This window comes from Meriones unguiculatus, chromosome 16 (genome assembly GCF_030254825.1).
Source record: "Meriones unguiculatus strain TT.TT164.6M chromosome 16, Bangor_MerUng_6.1, whole genome shotgun sequence".
In the NCBI taxonomy this organism is placed as follows: domain Eukaryota; kingdom Metazoa; phylum Chordata; class Mammalia; order Rodentia; family Muridae; genus Meriones; species Meriones unguiculatus.
Genome location: NC_083363.1, coordinates 3,949,316 through 3,968,993, shown reverse-complemented (window position 1 = coordinate 3,968,993; position 19,678 = coordinate 3,949,316). Strand labels below are relative to the sequence as shown.

The window sequence follows — 19,678 nt, the reverse complement described above, 5'->3', positions numbered from 1 at the left end:
AACTTACTGTGTAGACCAGGCTGGCCTTGAAATCATAGAGCATCACTATGCCTGGCACTAATCTTGGCTTTCTCATGGAAGAAAAAAAAGTTTTTGAGACAATCTTAGACCAGGCTGGCCCTTAGCTCAGAGTACTCCGGGGGCCACCACACCTGGCTCTTTTTCCTGAAAATAAGTAAACTTCCCATGTCCACAAGAACCTTAAATTTGGACCTGGAGAGAAGGCTCAACAGTTAAGAGCACAGGATCCACGTTCAGTTCTCGGCACCCACACCAGCCACTCACAACGTCCTGCACTGCAGCTCTGGAGGATGCAGTGCCTCTTCTGACCTACACAGGCAAAGTCTCACATGACATATGTCAACACACACACAAAAAAATAAAAAACCAAAAAGGTATGTATGTGTGTAGCCAAGGAGACAACCCGAACTTGTGGCCTTCCTGCCTTTACCTCCCCAGTACTAGGATTATGGGTGTGCCGCTGTACTGGGCTGGTCATGCAGTGCTGGGGACGGATCGGGGCTGGAGAGTCCCATGCCTAACAGGCAAGTGTGGTAACAACTGAGGCATATTCCCAGCATCAAGCCTTGTTTCCAGCCTAAGTAAACCCCACATCTGGCTAGACTTGTGAATTTGAGGTCAACTGGGTATATAGCAAAAAAGAACCATGTACAGGCTTACCTACTTCAGCTCCTATAAACAGATACACGAGGACCAACGCCGTTCAATAATGTTGTTTAATTTGCTTTTCAGGTGGTTCACAGAACCAGTACACTCAGGGTTTGATTAGATATTGTAACTTAAATTTTCCCAATACTGACCAGGATTCCAGTTCGTTATACATTCTCACTGCGTTTCTCTCGGAGAATGGGGTGATTTTGACAGTGATTAGCAGTGGTAAGGCTGCCTGACAGAGTTGGCAATCCACTGGCCTGTTTCCTGTGCACTGCTGAGCATCACAGGAAGAAGGCTGGGAACTGTTCTCTGCTGAAGCTTTCCTGAGCAAGGCTCTTGTTTTTAGCACCCTGAGTTAGGGAAACAGCTCAGACGCACGGAACTGGACGGCTGTGACTTTTGGTAGCTTGTGTTAAAGCTCACTGGCTTTGCCAAGGCAGAAGACACTTCAGCGGAGCGTTCCACAAAGAACGTCGTAAGACTCAAGCAAATTTTGATCAAAACCTAGTAAACTGACAAAAACATCTTTTTCCCTGCTAATAGGAAATTCTCAACACAGGAGCTACACCTATTTTGATATAGGATACAAGATGAGGCAGGGACATAACAGCAGACAGGAAGCTCAAATCCCAAGTCTAGCCACTTAGCAAGGCCTCACTGTTAAAAGTTAGCTACAGCGTATTTCCCTGTGCCATGGGGACAAAATGCCTCCACTAACAGCCACTCTCATACCCACCCTGGAAAAACAGAATGCCCTGGTAGATGTGGTGGTCCTGAGCAATGCCCTAGTCACCTAGGATTATGCATTGCCTCTGCATCTCCGGGAGTGACTAAGCCACAGCTGTCAATCTTCACCAGATGTTATTCTGCTAGCTTGGGGTAATAAACAGTTTTCAGTTTTGTGGCCTGCCATCACTGATGTCAGAAATTTAGGCTTGAAGATCAAAGAAAGGGGTCTGAAATAGAAAGTTTCCGCCCAGAACTCACAATCTTTGCATGCTCAATCTCTTGATCCCCGAAGGAGAAACTAACATGAAGTATCAGCAGACATTTGAATTACAGGGTCTGTGGGATGTGGTACCAACCCTTTCTATGTCACAGGTACATTCTCTCAGAGCACAGAATTGTAAAGATTGTCCCATGGCACAATAAGGTCAGAGGAAGTAAAACAGTTTAAACAGCTCTTGGAGGCAAGCGCACCCATGTTGGCTTTCCATCAGACTCAGTTAATCCTCCAGAAAACTGAAAGCCAGTTGGAGATTGACAGCCATCTCTGCAGTTAGGGCTCACTCTAGTCTACACACACCAGCGCAAATCCCCAGCACATGCATGTAAACAGGAACTGGACAATCAGATGAAGCTACAGTAAGTGCTTCACAGCAGAGAGGGCCAAGTGCAGCGCCTGAGGCCTCTGAGGGGCAGGGTTGTGCGCCCTCCACAAGTCCCTTGAGGTATTATTTCATGTTGCAACTTCACAGCAAAACTCCAAAAGTGCTGCCCTGCTCTTCATTCTATTTTCTCTTAGCCTAACCCTGAAGATTCTCACAGCCAGTTTCATTATGGCAAAGTCTCCTATTCATCCCCAATGAGTAGGGGAATGGAATTACAAAAGATGTCATTACCAAAGTCCCATGGAGTAATAATCTTACCGTATTTCCTGAGGGATGACTTCAAGACACAAAAGGCCAAAGCCACCACGACATAAAAGAAGCCAAAATGGAGACAACTCCATTTGCACATGGACAAGAATCCCAGACAACCTCAGCTGAAACCTGACATTCTGGCCAGTAAGGCATTAACCTTGACACAAAATGAAAGCACACCAAGAATTTTTTAGGCATCTTTTCATGAGGCAAGGGGGACGGGGCAGGCAGGGCATGGGTACCAAAGGGATGTGGTGAGCAAAAGGGATGTGATTTTAAACCAACTCAAGTGATCCTGAAGCTGAATAATTCTATTTTCTCGTTACTGGCCCTCCCTTCTCCAAGATTCGTTAGAAACACAGGTGTCACTCCTCCAACAAGCTCAAGTTTCTGACTTTGCTAAAAGTGCTTCCTTTTTCCCTGAGGCAGTGACGGAGCTGTGGCGCTAATGTTTCAAGACCGGGTGCCACTCCTGACTGAATGTGTAGTCAGCTGCTCCCCTCAGCTTTCCTCATTGCAGAACAGTCATTTTCAATGCACACCCTTGATCACTCTCCCTACTCTCTGAACCCTCGTTGCCTTCTCCATCTCCTAGGTAAATAAAGACAACAGAAGTGCCCAGTGGCTGCGTGAAGTCAGTCCCATGGTCCTGCACGAGACACTGCTATTGTCCAAAGTGACGTCCTAATGATGCTGAGAGCGCCGTCAGGCTCTAGGCCACAGCACTCCACTTCCTCCTCCCTCTGCAAGGCTCGTCGTTCTTTCCTGAGTATGTGTTAGTATTATTAGTTCAAATGTGCATAATCTTTATTTTTGTCGCGGTGTTTGTGATGCTGGGGGTGAGCCCAGCCCCTCCCCGTGATGAACCTCACTGTCACACTGTAGAGTCACAGCCCTGCTCATTGCAGCTTCGTGGCTGTGTCTCTCTTCTGGTCTAGAGGCTGTACCATCTGACCTCATTTCCAGTTGTAGATCATTTATAAAAATCTGAAATAAGGGAACTTCACCTGTCAACACTGTCTCCAGGAGATGTTATTCTCGTCTGTAACAGATCTCCTCAGTGCAACAAACCACAATCTTACAAGAACTGGTGGTGTCCTGAAATTTGCCTTCGTGAAGAACATGACTGGGTCCTGCAAGTCTGAACAATGCAACCTCATTTCTTTCACAAATGTGTTCCTTTTTTTCTTTTTACCCTTAAAACACATGGCATAGTGCTTTGCCCCTCGCCATGTGCAATCAGTGGCGGAACCAGTTCACAATGATGGACCATCTTGCCAAGTCAAGTGAGTTAGGAACATTTCTGGGCAGCACTTGGAGCACACCACGGAGCCAAGTGTGGACAATCGAAGGAAAGGGGAAACATTTTTAGGGCCAGAAGGGAACCTAGATAGACTGAAGGGCTCTGGTCTTGTTTTTACTAAGTTGAAGCACATGATTTTAAAAAGCCATCGAGGGAGTACGGCAGCATACTGCGGTGTTTACGACTAAGCTAATCGTAAGACTACGTCATGTAGCAGTTAGCTCCCAAACCACTAAGTGCTGATGTCAGCACAGGCAAAAGTCGCAGTGCCGGGAAAGCAGGTGAGCAGGAACTCCAGAAGAGAAGGGAAGCGGCCTGCCAGGTACAGCCGTGCAAACAGACAAAACTCTCTACCCTCCGCGCCTGCAGCTGAGCACTATCTTTCTTGGTTTAAATCACAAACCAACTGTTATTCAGGAAAGAATGATCCGGCCAAGTCACAGTCACAGCATCACAATGGAGAACTCATCAGGAAAGTGTGACCCCAGAGTATCAGCCAGGGTGCCGGGAGCCTAGCTCCCATTCCAAGAGGTGAGTCCGTGTCTCCCTGATCACAGGCCTCCTCTGCCCCAACCCTGAGGCTGGGCTCTTTCCTGATCTATGCCAAAACTCAGGCCAAGGACTTTACAGTTGTGCCACAGGAAGCGCTGGGTGGCTGTGTTCTGACTCAGTCAGACACTTGTTCACGCAGGCCATGAAGGAAGCAAACCCCACAGCCATGAAACGAAGAGAACTGTTCTACAGTGTTGAGAAGATTTCTCTAGTCTGCAGAAGGCTACAAGGCTACATAATGGCAAGGCATGGGCAGCCAGGTACAGAGCTATCCCAGTTCCTGGATGTAGCCATGCTCTGCCCAGCCCTCCACCCAGGCTAGCAGCCATCAGGAAGCACGTGAGGGAGTGAACTGTGCACTCCCTGCCCCGCAGGCTCTGCGGCACCTCTGTCCTCGGTGGCGCTATTGCTGGTGATACCTCCTTGGCACAGACAGCTGAGCTGCTGTCAAAGCTCAAAGAGAGGGTTGTATTTCCTAATCTCCTGGAGAAGTTTTTCTTTGTCCTGGTTGGCAATGGCCAGTGCTTGTTTGGTGTCCATAAGCTCTTGCTGTATGGTGGGCAATTCTCTCCCCTGAAGGAGAAATAATTCACCATTAGGGAACAAGCAATATCTCCTTGCAACAACCACCAATAGTGAGGTAGAGAGGAGGACTTCAACAGAAGCAAAGTGGGGCAGTGATTAAGAACTCAAGCAGCAGTCTCTCTCTCTCACTCCTCTTACTCTTGCTTCTCTCTCTCTCTCTTTCTTGGGGCTCCCCATTCCCCTTTCTTTCTCCCTCCCCATCATGTCCTGCTTCCCCCCCTTCCCTCCATACCCTAATAAAACTTTTGCATAGAAAAAAAAAAAAAAAAAAAAAAAAAAACTCAAGCAGTTTCCCAAGGGCCCAATTCCCTCTGTAGAGCCCATCAACTACAGGGACAGGGACAGCAGTGGGCACTTCCCACCAGCTCCTGTCCAGAGCCCCTTCCATCTCTTCTGAAGCTGCTGCTAGTGGCGGGAGGCCAAACCACCTGCCGCACACAACAGCCAGCCTTTTAGACCCCTGAGTTATACGACCGCTTCCGGAGTTACAGCTCCTAGATGTTTATGACAAGCTTCCATTTAGCTTGGTCCTCACCTGGCCTACCACACCCTGTCCTGTGGGCACCGGGAGCACCTGTTCTGTTGGGAGCTGCTGCTTCTCAGGTACTTCAGCCAATGGTCTGTCCTGAGCAGGAGCTGGAAAAATAATGACCATTTTAAGTGAAAAAGGCCTGCCAACAGCTGACAGTTCCTTGTCAACATACTGACTTCTCAGAGAAAGAGACAAAGCAGAGAAGCCAAGAGGCCTGACTCACCGCCAAGGTGAAATACACCATCGTCACTCCGCTTCAGCACAAGATGTTCCATTACCAAAGTGATGGGGACAGGGCCAGGGGATGTTGGGTAGATAGGAGGGATATCATCCTGAAGGACAGAGAGGAACCATGTGACTCCCCCACCTAGCTCAGGGCAGCATACCCATGCGTCTGCCAGTTAGCTCAGAGCCGTTTGATGCCACGGATTTTGATTACATTTATGTATTATCCATGTATCTGTGTGTGTGTGTGTGTGTGTGTGTGTGTGTGTGTGTGTGTGTGTGCATGCCAAGGCCCTCATGTGGAAGTCAGAGCAATTTGTGAGAATAGGTCTCACTTTCCAGCATGTGAGCCCCAGGGATTACACTCAGGTCATCACGCTTGGCAGCAAATGTGTTTACCATCTTGCTAGTTCACCCATACATTCTTGAAAGATACAAGAGGCATAACCAAGCCTCATCCATCCTGGAGAGGGTGAAACTGAGATTCAGACAAACCAGGAGCCAGGTGCGATTATGTTACATGTCAAAGAGAGGATCAGGGTTACAGATAACCTAGGCTTTGTGAGTGTGTGTGTGTTCAGATTCACATGTGCTCAGGCACATACATGTTCCTGTATGTGCGCATGTGCAGGCCAAGGCATCTACCTCAATCATGCTCCTCCTTAATTTTTTAAATGTTTATGTGTATAAATGTTTTATATACTTGTATGTATATGTACCACACGCAGAGGTCAGAAGATAGTGTCAGATCCCCTGGAACTACAGTAACAGATGGCTGTGGGCCACCATGTGAATGCTGGGAAAAAAAAACCTCAGGTCCTCTGCAAGAGCAGCAAGAGCTCTTAACCACTCAGCCATCCCTCCAGCCCCTCCCAGCTCTACTTCTGAGATGGACTCTCACTGAACCTGAAGCTCACTGGCCGGGAAGTTCCAGGAGTTCATGCTCCTCCTCCTCAGAGTACATCGTTTAACTGAGAAGGGACTTAAGCTCAAGTCCTCATGCCTGAGCAGCGAGCACTTTACTGGAGAGCTGTCTTCCTGCCCCAGTTTAGGCTTTTACCTGGGCTGCCCATTTCCATACTACTGAATACTGGCAGAGAATGCCAATCCTTTCTTCACTTGCCCAGCGACTGAGAAGAGATGGAAGACACTGTCACTCAGAGTCCAACACACGCCACGCCCTGCTCACCTTGAGAGTAATACTGGAGTGCAGGAGCTCAATCTGCATGGGGACTACCACTGGGACTTCCTCGTCCTCCAAGAAAGGCCCCAGACTGTTCAGCACTGATGTGAGCAGCTCCAGGTCACAGCCCCGCAATAAGAACCGCAGGAAGCCGTTCTGTATGGCCAGTGGGGAATGAACAGCTGCACCAGGCCCCACCTCAAAGCGCAGCCCCACAGCGGGCCTGGTGTGGCCAGTCTTCAGATTTGAGGGTTCCTGAGAACTTGTGCCTTTGGGAAGAGAGCCCAAAAAAAAACATATTAATCTAGGACTATTGCAAGCACTTCAGCTATGCCCATACTCATGACGGCCCTATGCCAACACACCAGCACCATCCAACCTCAGGAATGAACTAAGGCACAGGAAGTGACTTGCCCAAAGTCACACAGTCAGGTGCCGCCAAGGCAAGACTGAAGCCAGGCAGTCTGAGCCCATAACCTTAGACTCTTTGTCAAAATGCCCCTCGAGGCCTTGCCACGAATCTGAGGCACCAGACTATTGGCACAGCAAAAGTGTTTAAAACACAGACATGCAATTCCCAAATTTAAGCATTTCTTCCTTCTCTAAAGCCTTGGCACTGGCATCTGTACCTTATCAATGCTAACCTGCAGAGGAATTTTAATCCATCAACATGGCTGCTCTGGCAAGTCTTTCTAGGTCTATGTGACCCGGCTGGAATGTAGACATGTTCTGGATTACATTATGATCTGGCTAGATTATAGACACACCCTTATATACACCTTTAATCCTAAACAATGAAGGTAAGATTAGTTTGTAGAAGGAGCAGCCATGTTTGAAAATGATGTCTAATTGAGGGGCAAACAGTGACAATCAGAGAAAGATTTGACAAAATGAGTCAGAGATAAGATACACCCAATAGACAGAAAAGGGAGGCTGCTTCAGAGCAGTACAGGGAGAATTAATTACTAGGACAGTTTTACAGGCTGCAGAAAGAATAAGCTAGACACAGGTGAAGACAGAACAAGCCAGGAATAAAGAGCCAGAAAATTAAAACATATTGCCAGAATTAGTTTGAGGCTAGGCAGAAGCCAAGGCTAAGAGAAGCCAGTTTGAATCAGTCAGCTTGGAGATGAAGAGAAAGAAGAAGAGGAAGAAGAGAAAGAGGAGGAAGAAAAAGATCTGTTAATAATAACAATGTTTTGTGAAATAAAAAATAACACTATGAGTCTATTTAGAAAAATACCCAAAGGTAAACGCCACATCGATAGAAACACACAGAAAGTGGGATGTGAAGCAAGAGGACAGTGAGCACTAAACTCAAGCAGAGAGTTGCTCAGGGCCCTGCTCAGAGGCCGTTGGGGAGGGCTCCCAGCAGCCGCTGCTGTGCGGACAGAGCAACTGGGAGGAGTAAGCGTCCCCTGCAGTGCTGCTGTTTGATGCAAACTTTATAAATATCCTTTGTACCTACTTAAGATTTTTAAAAATGTTAAATGAAACCTATAAGTCATGTTTGTAATAAATGATCATTTATATGAAATAAATGAGCATGAATGAGTGAAGTCCCCCATCAGATAAAGCTTTCTGTTGGCAGCCACAAGGCCAAAAAAGAGGGCATGCCTCCTGTTTAAGCCCGGTGGGGCCTGGAGGTAAGTGATGTGCAGGAAAAGCTCCGGGAAGCCTCCTGCAGTCAATGGCTACGACAGAAAAGAGAAATCAGGTGCCCATACAGCACAGGGCTCGGTGCCAGGAGCTAACCTCCTCCACCGCAGGTCAATCCCACCACTTTTCTGGAATGTCCATCATCCATACCTGGGCACTGTCCATGAAGAAACTGCCAGAGTCCCACGGTGCCCAGCTGCTGCACGGCCAGTTCCTCTGCTTGCAAGGCTACTGTCAGGTCCTCACCACGAACCTCAATCCCAAATGATACTTCATTCACTTTCAGGACCAAAACTGACACCTGTCAAAACAGATTCTCTTAGTTTTAAGTCCCAAGCGTCACACCTGACCGAGAGCCTACCCTCTGCACAGAAGAGAGTGTGGCAGCTGACCGAGTGAAGGACGAGGTCACCGCTGGCTGACACTGAGCTGTTGGTCTCTGGCAACCCCTGGCCACAACTATCCGTAACAGGGCTCCCTTGAACACCACTGTCATCCAAGACACTTGTCCCAGATCCTGGTGGAACAGACTCTGGACCAGACTCTGCATGAAGAAGGTAATGAAAGAATTGAATTCAGAAGTCAGAAAGATCCGTTCACATTAGCCTCTAAAGCCAGCAACAACTCTAAAAACAAATAAAACTGGACATTTAAAAACTAACTAGAGAGTCTATGGATCTAAGGACTGTTAATTTTTAAAGTGCAATACTGTATTTGGAAAAAAACTTTTCAAAATGCTGTCTTTGGTCAAATTTAATACAGCCTGTCAACAGGAGAACCTGCACGCCCGCTGGTGGTCAGCAGATGGTCAGCACAGGGTATAGGCGTACAAAGAACTACATGTGGACCTGAAGTGCAAGGAAGGTCCACGGCACACACTAAGCCTGGAGTCTGCTGCGCACTGTATTAGCGAGCATAAAGGGATCAGAAGTAGACGAGCAAGCAGCTGCGGTAGCACACGCCGGGGCCCACGCACACAGGCGAACAACGAGGACCGCGGGTTGGAGACCAGCCTGGCCTACAGTGAGACCTGACTCAAAAAGCCAAAAGCACGACTGAGGAGATGGCCCAGTGGTTCACAGCACCGGCTGCTCCTGCAGAAGACCTGGGTCTGTTCCCAGAGGCTAAGAACTGCCTGTAACTCCAGCTCCAGGGAGCTAATGCCCTCTCTGGCTTCCGAGGGCACCAGTACTCACATGCCCTGCCCGTACGGACACAGAAGTAAAGCAAATAAACGTCTTTTAAAAAGCCACAGCCACCCCCAAAAATACAGAACAGGTGTTTGCAAGAGTGTGGGAAGAGCTGGACCATGCGGCATACGCGTCTCATCCCAGCACTAGGGAACGGTCAGACCATCTCTCAGAGCTCGGGGCGCCTACAGTCAGGGCTACACAGACAAACCTGTCTCAAAAACCGAGGGGCGGGGAAGAACAGAAGAAAAAAGAAAGGCGAAGAAGACAGACTCCATCCCCACACAGCGCTGGGGCGATGAAAATCAGTCCAGGCGTATGCACAACAGCAGCTCTCAAAGTAAGAGCTCCCACTCTTTTCTTTCTGCTGTCACGATGCCATCCAAAATGAAGAAGACACAAACTCCGGGGCCAAGTAAGCCACAGTCACAGCGGCATCGGTAAGCGCCCAGGAGGCCGCGGGAATGCTGGAGGCATGCATCACCACAGGATCAACTTCGACAAATATCATCCAGGTAACTTTGGGAAAGTTGGTATGATGCATTACCCACTTAAAGAGGAACCAGAGCTTCTGCTCAGCCGTCAACCTCAATAAATTGTGGCCCCTGGTCAGTGAGCAGACACGGGTCAATGTAGCAAAAAAAAAAAAAGACTGGGACTGCTCCCATCATTGACGTTGTGCGATCAGGCTGCAACAAAGCTCTGGGGAGGGCAAGCTCCCTAAGCAGCCTGTCATCGTGAGGGCCACATTCTTCAGCAGAAGAGCTGAAGAGAAGATGAAGGGTGTTGGAGGTGCCTGTGTCCTGGTGGCTAAAGCCAGCCAGGGAAGTTAAGTAAATGCTAACATTTTGCATGAAAAATAGAGAGTAGGCGCTCCCGCATGACCTAGCGACCGCACTCTCAGCATGCTCAAAGACATGCGGCCAAGGGCGCGTGAGCTACCATGGCTACTGCAGCCCACTCACCACCGCCAGGCCACACAACCCGCGTGCCCGTTATCCAGCCAATGCGGGGAACGCGCGCACGAGTGCGCAGGAGGTCCCATCACTTGAGACGGGCTGCACAGAAGGCACAAAGCACACACTGCCACTCCTATGTGGTACAGGGCACAATCAGACACTGCACACAGAACGGTGGTTACTAGGCGCTGTCAGTGCAGAGAATTTTGGAAAGGTGGCGGTCAGAGGCCACAATCCTCCGGCTGCACAGGAGAGCAGACAGGGTGCACAGGGTGCATTTGTGAGACAGCATACATTATCTCACAGACACATACATTCCAGTTTGCCCAATAAGAAATAAAGGGAAAAGGAAGGAGGGGACCAAGGTTGGGACTCGGCCAGAGCACTCACCAGCACCCTGAGAGCCTCCATTAGAGCAACACCAAAACGGTAACTACAATAACATATGAAAGACATAAATGTGTCCTTCAAATATTCTGAGGGAATCATTTAATAAGTTTCTGTTTTGATAAGCTAAGAGCATGTGACTTCCAAACTGATAAATTTAATTCCTAAAATCTAATCGACATAATCTAATCGACGTATGGGGCTAAACAGACAGCTCAGTGGTGACCTAAGGCCATGAGCACGATCGTCCAGTCCTCTCTTTTGTTTTGGTGAGAACCGTCTACTCTCCTGCCTCAGCCCCACTTGAGTCCTCCTGCGGTGAGCGTCAGCCACAGAGTTCTCTCTGCGCCGATGCGGCCTCATACCCACATACCAGCCTCCAAGAGCATCACAAAGCTGTCACTGCCATCACTGTCCACCGAAATCCGGTCCTCAGGGCCAGTGCTGTCCACCGAGACACCATCAAATGACTGCTGAGAGACTGTCCTCTTCATGGAGAAAAACCGGAGCCGGGCAGCAGCTCCAGTCACGGGGGGTCCCTCATCAGGCTTCACCATGGCTTCCCTATGTTAAAAATAAAAATAAAAATAAACCAAACCCACCAAGTCAGCTTTGAAGACCTGTTTGTTCTCAACCTCAGGCTAATATGTTTCCCTAGCTCAGCCAGTTAATGTGAACACATGCTTGCTATCTCCAATGGCCTTTCTGACTCCTCCTGTTTGAGCATTTTAAAACTTAAAATAAACTAAAATAAATAAACTAAATGTCAAGGTTTCTGGGGTTCACAAAAGAGGCCAACCACCCTGGTGATAAGTGGTCCCCAAAGCCACCTGCATTCACCCTGCAAGTCTTGTTTCTTTTAATGTGTGTATGTGGGTGCAGGCACATGTCTTTGTGTATGTACAGATGCACAGTCCCTGCAGAGGCCAAAGATTTCCTTGAGCTGAAGGAAAGAAGGCTGTGAGCTGCCTGACTTGAGTCCCGCTGATTGCTCTTAAAGGCTGAGCCATTTCCGCAGCCCCATTCCGCAAGTCTTTACTCAACTGCTCTGGAGAGACACGTGCGGGGTGGGTAGACTGATGGGAAGGGCATCCCTGCCCGCAGGAGGAAGACTGGCAGATAGTTAGGTTCAGAGACACCGAGTCATTCCTGCCCTAAGAGGCTGAAGGCCAGAGGACAGATGACCAAGAACAGCGTTTTAGGAAACGTTTTCTTTTTTTCGAGACAGGGTTTCTCTGTAGCCCTGGCTGTCCTAGAACTCGCTCTGTAGACCAGGCTCTGGCCTCAAACTCACAGAGATCCACTTGCCTGCCTACCAAGTACTGTGCTACCACCACCCAGCTTCTTCCTCTGGTTTTGAAATTAAAGTCTTGCCCTGTAGCCCTGGCCAGCCTGGATCTCAAAATCTTCCCAAGTTCCAGGGTTACAAGTCTGTGCCACCACACGAGGTTCAGGCGCCAGTACTAAAGTGTATCCTTGAAGGGCCGTGAAAGGGCCAAAGCTGACAGCATTTCAAGAGGGCAAGGGCACAAACCGCAAAGTGAGACACGACGTGACTACCCAGCAGCTCGACCTGGCTCGGCTCAGGCACAGAGGGTGGGTCATGGGAGAGCAAAGGAGAACATGCTAAAGACAAGTGGTTGACTTATCTGAGAGGTGAGTCAACAGCTAAAGGTGGGATGAAGACCAACCTATGTCCTCTAACCTCCACCAAGTGTTCTCATACATCACAAGGATTGCAACCAGATTATTAAAAAAGCTTTAATTAAAGATTTTTTTTAAAAAACTTGGTGGGGGTTGGTGTCTTTTTGTGACAGGGTCTCAAACTCATGCTAATGTTCTAGATTACCAGAGTTCTGGGATTACAGAAGTGGGTAGCTTTAAAAATTCTTAAAGATGGGCTGGAGAGATGGCGCAGAGGTTAAGAGCACTGGCTGTTCTTCCAAAAGTCCTGAGTTGAATTCCCAGCAACCACAGGGTGGCTCACAACTATCTATAGTGAGATCTGGCGCCCTCTTCTGGTGCACAGGCACACATGCAGACAGAACATTGTATATATAATAAATAAATAAATCTTCTTTAAAAAATTCTTAAATGCAGCTGGATAGACAGCACAGTGGTCAAGAGCAAGAGCTGCTTCCCCTGAGGACCCGAGTTCAGTTCCTGGCAACTATGCAGCAGCTCAGAGCCACTTGTAAGTCCAGTTTCAAGGGATCCAACACCTTCTGGCCTCTTCAGATGCTGTGCCCATGTGTGCACAGACAGAAATGCAAGCAAAGCACTCAACATTAAAATTAAGAAAAAGAAATACCTGGGCAGTGGTGGCACATGCCTTTAATCCCAGCACTCGGGAGGCAGAGGCCCTCGGATCTCTGTGAGGCCAGCCTGCTCTACAAAGTGAGTTCCAGGACAGCCAGAGAAGTGCTGTCTTGAAAAACCAAAGTAAAATAAGATAAAATAAAGCTTTAAAAAGAAGAAAAGAAACAGGGAGGCCAGGAAAAGGCAAATGAAGGCCATCAGTGTGAAGGTATTCAAGAGTCTGCTGTCCATCCTTTTCTTCTTCCCCTCTCTTCTCCCTCCCTCCCTCGTCTCCATCTAGAGAAGGGAGAGTTAGTGACTAGGAGCCTGGCTTTCACCTTTATCCCTCCACTCACAAGTTATGTGACTGACACAGGACTTTAATAAAATAGTAATAATTCATGTTGCAGTGGAGCCGTATGATCTTCGGCAAGATCCTGCCTTGCCACGCTGTTTCCTATGGAATGGGACATGGAATCAGTATGTGTCCCATGGGACCACAAGAATTCAATGGGCAAATGCCACACTAAAGGCAGAACCTGGCACACAGAAATCTTTAGTCTAGTGTTATTACACCACCCATCCCCTTTTGCATTTGTGCGCGCTCACAGGTATTCACGTGTGCTTACGTGTCTACAGACGCACATGAAGGCTGGAGGTCAGCATAGGTGTCTTCCTCAACTTCTTCACCACACTGTATTTTGGACAGGGTCTCTCAGTTAACCTCTCAACAACTTGGTTAGAAATGGTGGCCAGCAAGCCCAAGGCATCCTCTTGTCTTCTCCTCATTGACATTAAGACTGCAGGGGTGTGCCCAGCTCCCTTGCATGTTCACATCGGGGAAAGCAGCTAAGCCATCTCCCCAGCCTCCATGGATCCTTCTGAGGACTCCTCTCCTTCCTCCATGGCTGCCCACCCTTGCAGGTACTTCACACACAGACATTAGAGACCCACAATTCGTATAGAAGGAGCTGGGGAGATGGTTGCTCAGCAAAAGCATCTGCCAAGCAAGTATGAGGACCAGAGCTCAGATCCCTAGAACCCACAAACTGCCAGTGGACATGGCACCCCTCCCATAACTCAGGTGTGGAAGGCAGAGACAAGCAAGCTAGCCAGCTAGACTAAATGGACAGATGAGCTCTGGGTTTGCCGGAGATCCTGCCTCAATGAGAAAGGTGAAGAGTAACCCAGAATGATTCCCAACATCAACCTAAGACCTCCACATAAATGCACACCCACATAAAAATGAAAAGAGGCCTGGAGAGACGGCTCACTGGTTAAGACCCCCGCTGTTCTTCCAGAGGTCCTGAGTTCAATCCCCAGCAACCATACGGTGGCTCACATGCATCTGTAAACCCAATCCCAGGGTATTTGATGCCCTCTTCTGGCCTCCTTGGGCACTGCATTTTTATGCAGAAAACAACATCCATACACAAAAATAAAGTTATTTAACAGAAAAAGAAAAGAAGTGCTACTTCTTGACTGTAATAGTTTGTGAGCCACCAAATGTCCCAGAGGAGACTTCCACGTGCTCCACTGTCTTTTCTAAAACCACAAAAAAACTCACAGAAATCCCATTGTCTTCCACCTCCTGAGTACGCTTCTGTTTCTCTTTCACCCTACTACACCTCTAACAGGTAGCACAGGGCCTGGCACACAGTTAGATCTCAACATATTTCCTTCTCTGTCCCTGACAGACACCAGTGTGGCACTGCCACAAAGAGCAAGTGCAAAGACCTGCTCTTCTGTTCATCGGATGAGTCCATGAGCACAGCCTCCCTCTCTCTCTCACCAGTTGTCTAGCTACAAATCAGAAATACAAAGGTCCGTATGGGGATCAAATTAAACAAAGAAATTACAAGATAATCCACTGCAATGATTGTTACACCAAAGTCAGGCGCAGTGGCACACACCTGTAATGCCAAGACTCAGAAAACTGAAGGTTACATGAAAAAAAAACCTGTTTCAGCACTAATAAAATTTTTGTTGCATTATGGAAGGAAGGAAAGAAGGGAGGGAAAAAGAAAGAGAGGCAGGGAAGAACAGAGAAGGAAGGAAAGAAGGGAAGGAGAGAAAGTTAGGAAGTTAGGAAGTCAGTCAGTCAGTCAGTCAGTCAGTCAGTCAGTTCTAGACCAATCTGGGCAATATCATAAGACACTATCTTGTCCCAAAACACAAGCAAACACACAATATTTAGACCAGGAGTTATGGCCTGGTGCTGGTGATAACAGTACTTGCCTAGCATTTCCAAGGCCTTGGTTTCCTTAGGAAATGAACAAAATATGGGTGTCTGATATAGCCTAGTCTGTGCCGGTAATTGTGAGGCTACACACCCTAAAAAGCTACAGATGTTGACTTGGAAGCCTTCGCATTCACCAGTCACACTTTCTCTAAGACTGCACATGGCAGAGAGCCGTGAGCCCAAAGGTCACAACTGGAGGACCACTCACTTGGCAGGAGGCAGAGACAGCATCTTGTGCATGGTGGAGGTCATCCGATCTCTACCCAAACTGAAGGCATCCCTAGTCAGGGACACAGCTTCCTTGGTGAGGTCCATGGTAGCATGAAGAGCCTCTTTTGTGGCATCCTTGGTCAGGTGAATAGCACTGGACAATTCCCCTTCAATGTTCCTCAAAGGTATGGGCTCGCCTTGTCCATTCAGAGCAGCATCCCTATCAGCTGGGGACGTCAAGGCAGCTGGTGAGCTGGCGGTCTGAGCTCTGTTCAACTTCTTGGCCTGCAGAGACTCGACTGCCTCATGGTTCTTCCCTGCTGGCTGCTGTGCAAATGAACCAAAGTCCTGTAGCTCTCCATCACTATGCAGCCTTTCCTGGGATGCGCCGAGGTTCCCAACACTGCTGTCCTTCAGGGCCTTCTGAGGGCTTCCTGGGCCCTGGTCTGAGGAGGCATCTGACTTCAGTTCCCGGTCCTCTGACGGAGAGAGCTCTGAGTCTATGAGGCTGGTGGTATCTGAGCCTGCAGAGTCAGCACCAGCAGTCCCAGGGGCAGGATGCATGAGGAGAGCCACCTCAGCACTAGGGAAGAGGACACCAATGCAAGCTGTCTGGTCCTGCAGGGGAGAGCCGGTCATGGCCTCCGTGTCCTGGGTCAGCTGCTCCTGAAGCCCCTGAAGCACCTCCTTGAGGCGGAGCAGAGCCAAGTACTGGTAGTGGTCCAGCCTGACTCTGACGTGGGCAGGAGAGTGCACGAGCACATGGACATCGGCCACGTCCCCCAGCTCTGCCACGTGCCCTCTGTGCTCCGAGGCGGCATCACCCTCTCCCGGGAACGCTGGGACAGCTGCAGACCCCGAGAGGCTTTTCAAATCTCGTTCAGTCTTTGACCTCTGATGGGACACAGACTCGGGGGCAAGAGCTTCAGAGCGCACAGGACTACCAAAACTGGCTGACGGTTTCAGCCTCCCCTCTGAGGCCAAAAGGAGCCGCCGTGCCTGGGCTTGCTGCCAGCGGAGAGGAAGGCAGGCCCAAATGGACAAGGGAAAGGGGGCCACAAAGTTCAGAGTATGGCCTTTGAAGTTTTCTGTGCCTTCAAAGTCCAAGCAGACCTGAGTGAAGTGCAAGGACCAAAGATCCTGGGATGCTACAGGCCTCTGAGGAGGGACAAGGCTAGGCTGAGCTGGGTGGGAATCCATCTGGAAAGCATGATGCAGGAAGAGCATGTGCAGAAGGCTGAAGCCCCCCGGAGCCTTGGGAAAGTGACCATAACTAGAGCGGAAGAACTCGGCAGCAGCAAAACCCTGGAAGAGACTCTGGAGGTCAGGACAGGTGCAGTGTGGGGCGTGCCGAGTGTTGGTGGCAATCACGCCTGACGTAGAGAAGACAAGTGCCTGGGGTCGATGCAGCTTCGCCTGCTCTCTCCTCTCCAGCGGGAAGCTCACCTTCAGAGAGAAAATGAAACACAGTTAAGGCCTCTGAGCAAGTCTGAGGCATCTAAAGCCGATTTTGTTACTTCCGTCAAGTGGACACAGCAAGAATGCAGACCAGAGCCTCGGAGCGCATGTAGCTGTGTCTATAGGCAAGTCCCTACCTTCAACGAGAATGCATCCAGTCGAATGTCCAAGTGCTCATCTTTCTGCCTTGAATCTTCCAGCTTATAGATGGCTTTGAACTGCTCCAAGCTGCGGTATAAATCTAGACAAAAGAGGTTTCCCCAAAGCAAGCTGACAGGATCCACAGTAAATGCCAGGCCATTTAACTGGACGTAGAGGTTGGGGCAGGGAACTGGAAGCAGAGAAAACAAGGATCGTCATCGACAGCACAGCACAGACTGACTGACCATCTGACATCTCCCGATCACAACAGCAAAGAGAGCCCTGCACGCAGCACAGAGCTTTGCTTGTTTTGCTTTTGACAGGATCTCACGCCCTCCAGGCTGACCTCAAACTCACTATGTAGCCATGGATGATCCTGGAAGACCATCAACCTCTGTTCCCCCTGCCTCCACCTCCCAGAGTGCTGAGGTTTTAGGTGTGCATCTCCACAATCAATCATGCATAATGGGCACGGCCCCATGGCAAAGTTTAACTCAGACATACAAAATTAACTTAAACACAGACTATAACCAGCAGCCTCAAAGCTGACAAAGGTGACGGGCATCCACAGAGGGAACGGCCAGCCTGATGCTTACCTGGAAGCTCCTGATTATCCGGGAAGTAATACTCAGTGAACTGTACATGGACAGCAGCTACCTGAGGCGGGAGGTGGTGGCGTTTGCGGCTGCAGGAGAGCAGAGTGGATGGTTTCTTACTCGGCTGTCCAGCTGTGGAGACCTAAGTAACCACAAGTACAACTGAGCCTGTGTCACCGCAACCAGGGCAGACTGTGCTCCGAGGAACACAGCCATCCTCCCACAGCCTTCCCTGAGGGGAGCACAGAGCTTTGCACACATGCTCCAGGCCCTTTCCCAGTGTTCTGCACTACCCCCAAGCTGCTGATCTTTTTGTTTGGGGGATGGGCTGGTCACAAACTGGAAATGTAGCACAGGATGGCTGAAGTCCTACCTGCAATTTCAAACTACTGGCTCAAAGACACCTTAGCCAGTCCAAGCTTGTTCTCAGCAGAAGGCTGTAACGCAGCGCTCTGAGAACATGCCGAGGCCTTTCTCAGAGGCCATGCTCAACACAAACTGAACAAACTGTCCATCTACTCAGAAGTGGGGCCTGCAGGCCCTGGCTTCCACATCATGCATGCTGTCCCCCATGTCCTCACCTGGTGGATGTCCAGGTCATCTACTCGCACAACCAGGCAGCTAGCGCGCAAGCGATTCCATGCTGGAGGCCCCAAGGCAGCCTGCCGGCCCAGGCCAGGGCTTCTGTCAAGAGGGCTCTTTCCAGGACCAGAGAAAGAGTCTACAGAAAAGGGAAAGAAGTAGCTACATTCATTGCTCATTATTAATAAAATTTAGAAAGTAAAACCCCAAGACCATTAATACCATGAAGAAGCAAAGAGAGCGCAACACTCTGGGTAGGATCCCGGTGACAGTCTCTGTGTGCTCAAAACAACAAACTACCGACAGACGGTGAGCACTGCGGACAACGGGAACTCCAGAGAGTGCCGCTGGCACCACGCGGTGAGATACGGCTGGGTGAGCAGACACGGCACCGCTTCACCTCCATCAGCAATTCGCAGCCGCGCAGCAAGAGCCTCCACGCCCCCAAGACCTACCTGCTTTCTTCCGGAAGGGAGCCTCTACCCCCAGGTTCCACGGTGGTTTCACACTGGTCTCCTCAAGCCACTTCTGCATCTTACTCTGAAACTCCGTCACCAGTTCCTGGGCCCAGTGGCCTCGGGTCTCCATGGCCTCACAGTGCCGCACCCAGTGCTTACAGCTGTCACCTTGGGATAGAGAAGGAAAGGGGTTCAGCCCAGTACTCCAACGTCTTCTTCCTGTCAGAGTTTAGAATTAAGCCGGGCATGGTGGCTCATGACGTGATCCCAGCACTCGGGAGGCAGAGGCAGCCTGGTCTACAAAGTTCAGGTCAGCCAAAACTACACAGAGATACCCTGTCTCAACAACAACAACAACAACAAAAAGGGTTCAGAATTAAGATCCCAACCACAACCCAGAATTTCCTGGGATAAGAAGAGTGGCTCCTGAGAACAGCATGCTCTTCCAAGCTTCATATACGATTCTCACTCCCTGGGGCTCTAAAAGGCCACTTTTGACTACGGATTTCTAGGAAGGTTTAACCCTGGTGATCTTGAGGGGTTGAAAGACCACCCAGGTTTGCAGCTGTCACTTATCAAGCTATCCCCAGCACCCCCTGAGCACAGGCAGCAACAGGCAGCACCTTTTGCTGGCTGGTCAGGGTGTGAACCGAGAAATCCACCTCCAATCCCTGGAGCCATGCTCAAGGTGTTAAATTTCTCTAACCTGCCCGGTGGAAGGGGTAGTAGTCGAACGCCATCTGGCGGAAGGTCAGCTGCATGGCGCCGCCCGTAAGTCTGTTTGCAGAGACGCCTGTGAA

General features: G+C 49.5%; 1 protein-coding gene and 1 pseudogene across 1 annotated transcript in view; one reads left to right on the top strand and one right to left on the bottom strand.

Annotated features, from left to right (window-relative positions):
* Positions 1-723: 723 nt before the first annotated feature.
* Bltp3a (bridge-like lipid transfer protein family member 3A) overlaps positions 724-19,678 on the bottom strand; it is a 50,146-nt gene continuing 31,191 nt past the window's right edge. The window contains exons 9-21 of the mRNA XM_021630086.2: positions 19,585-19,671; positions 18,876-19,046; positions 18,420-18,559; positions 17,839-17,980; positions 17,239-17,432; positions 15,642-17,089; positions 11,267-11,457; positions 8,750-8,901; positions 8,508-8,658; positions 6,705-6,967; positions 5,514-5,622; positions 5,294-5,394; positions 724-4,746 (exon numbers count right to left, since the gene is read on the bottom strand). Coding sequence (XP_021485761.1) covers positions 4,621-4,746; positions 5,294-5,394; positions 5,514-5,622; positions 6,705-6,967; positions 8,508-8,658; positions 8,750-8,901; positions 11,267-11,457; positions 15,642-17,089; positions 17,239-17,432; positions 17,839-17,980; positions 18,420-18,559; positions 18,876-19,046; positions 19,585-19,671 — 3,275 coding nt within the window. The 3' untranslated portion in view covers positions 724-4,620. The remainder of the gene's footprint in view (positions 4,747-5,293; positions 5,395-5,513; positions 5,623-6,704; positions 6,968-8,507; positions 8,659-8,749; positions 8,902-11,266; positions 11,458-15,641; positions 17,090-17,238; positions 17,433-17,838; positions 17,981-18,419; positions 18,560-18,875; positions 19,047-19,584; positions 19,672-19,678) is intronic.
* LOC132648314 (large ribosomal subunit protein uL15-like) lies at positions 8,900-11,271 on the top strand (annotated as a pseudogene).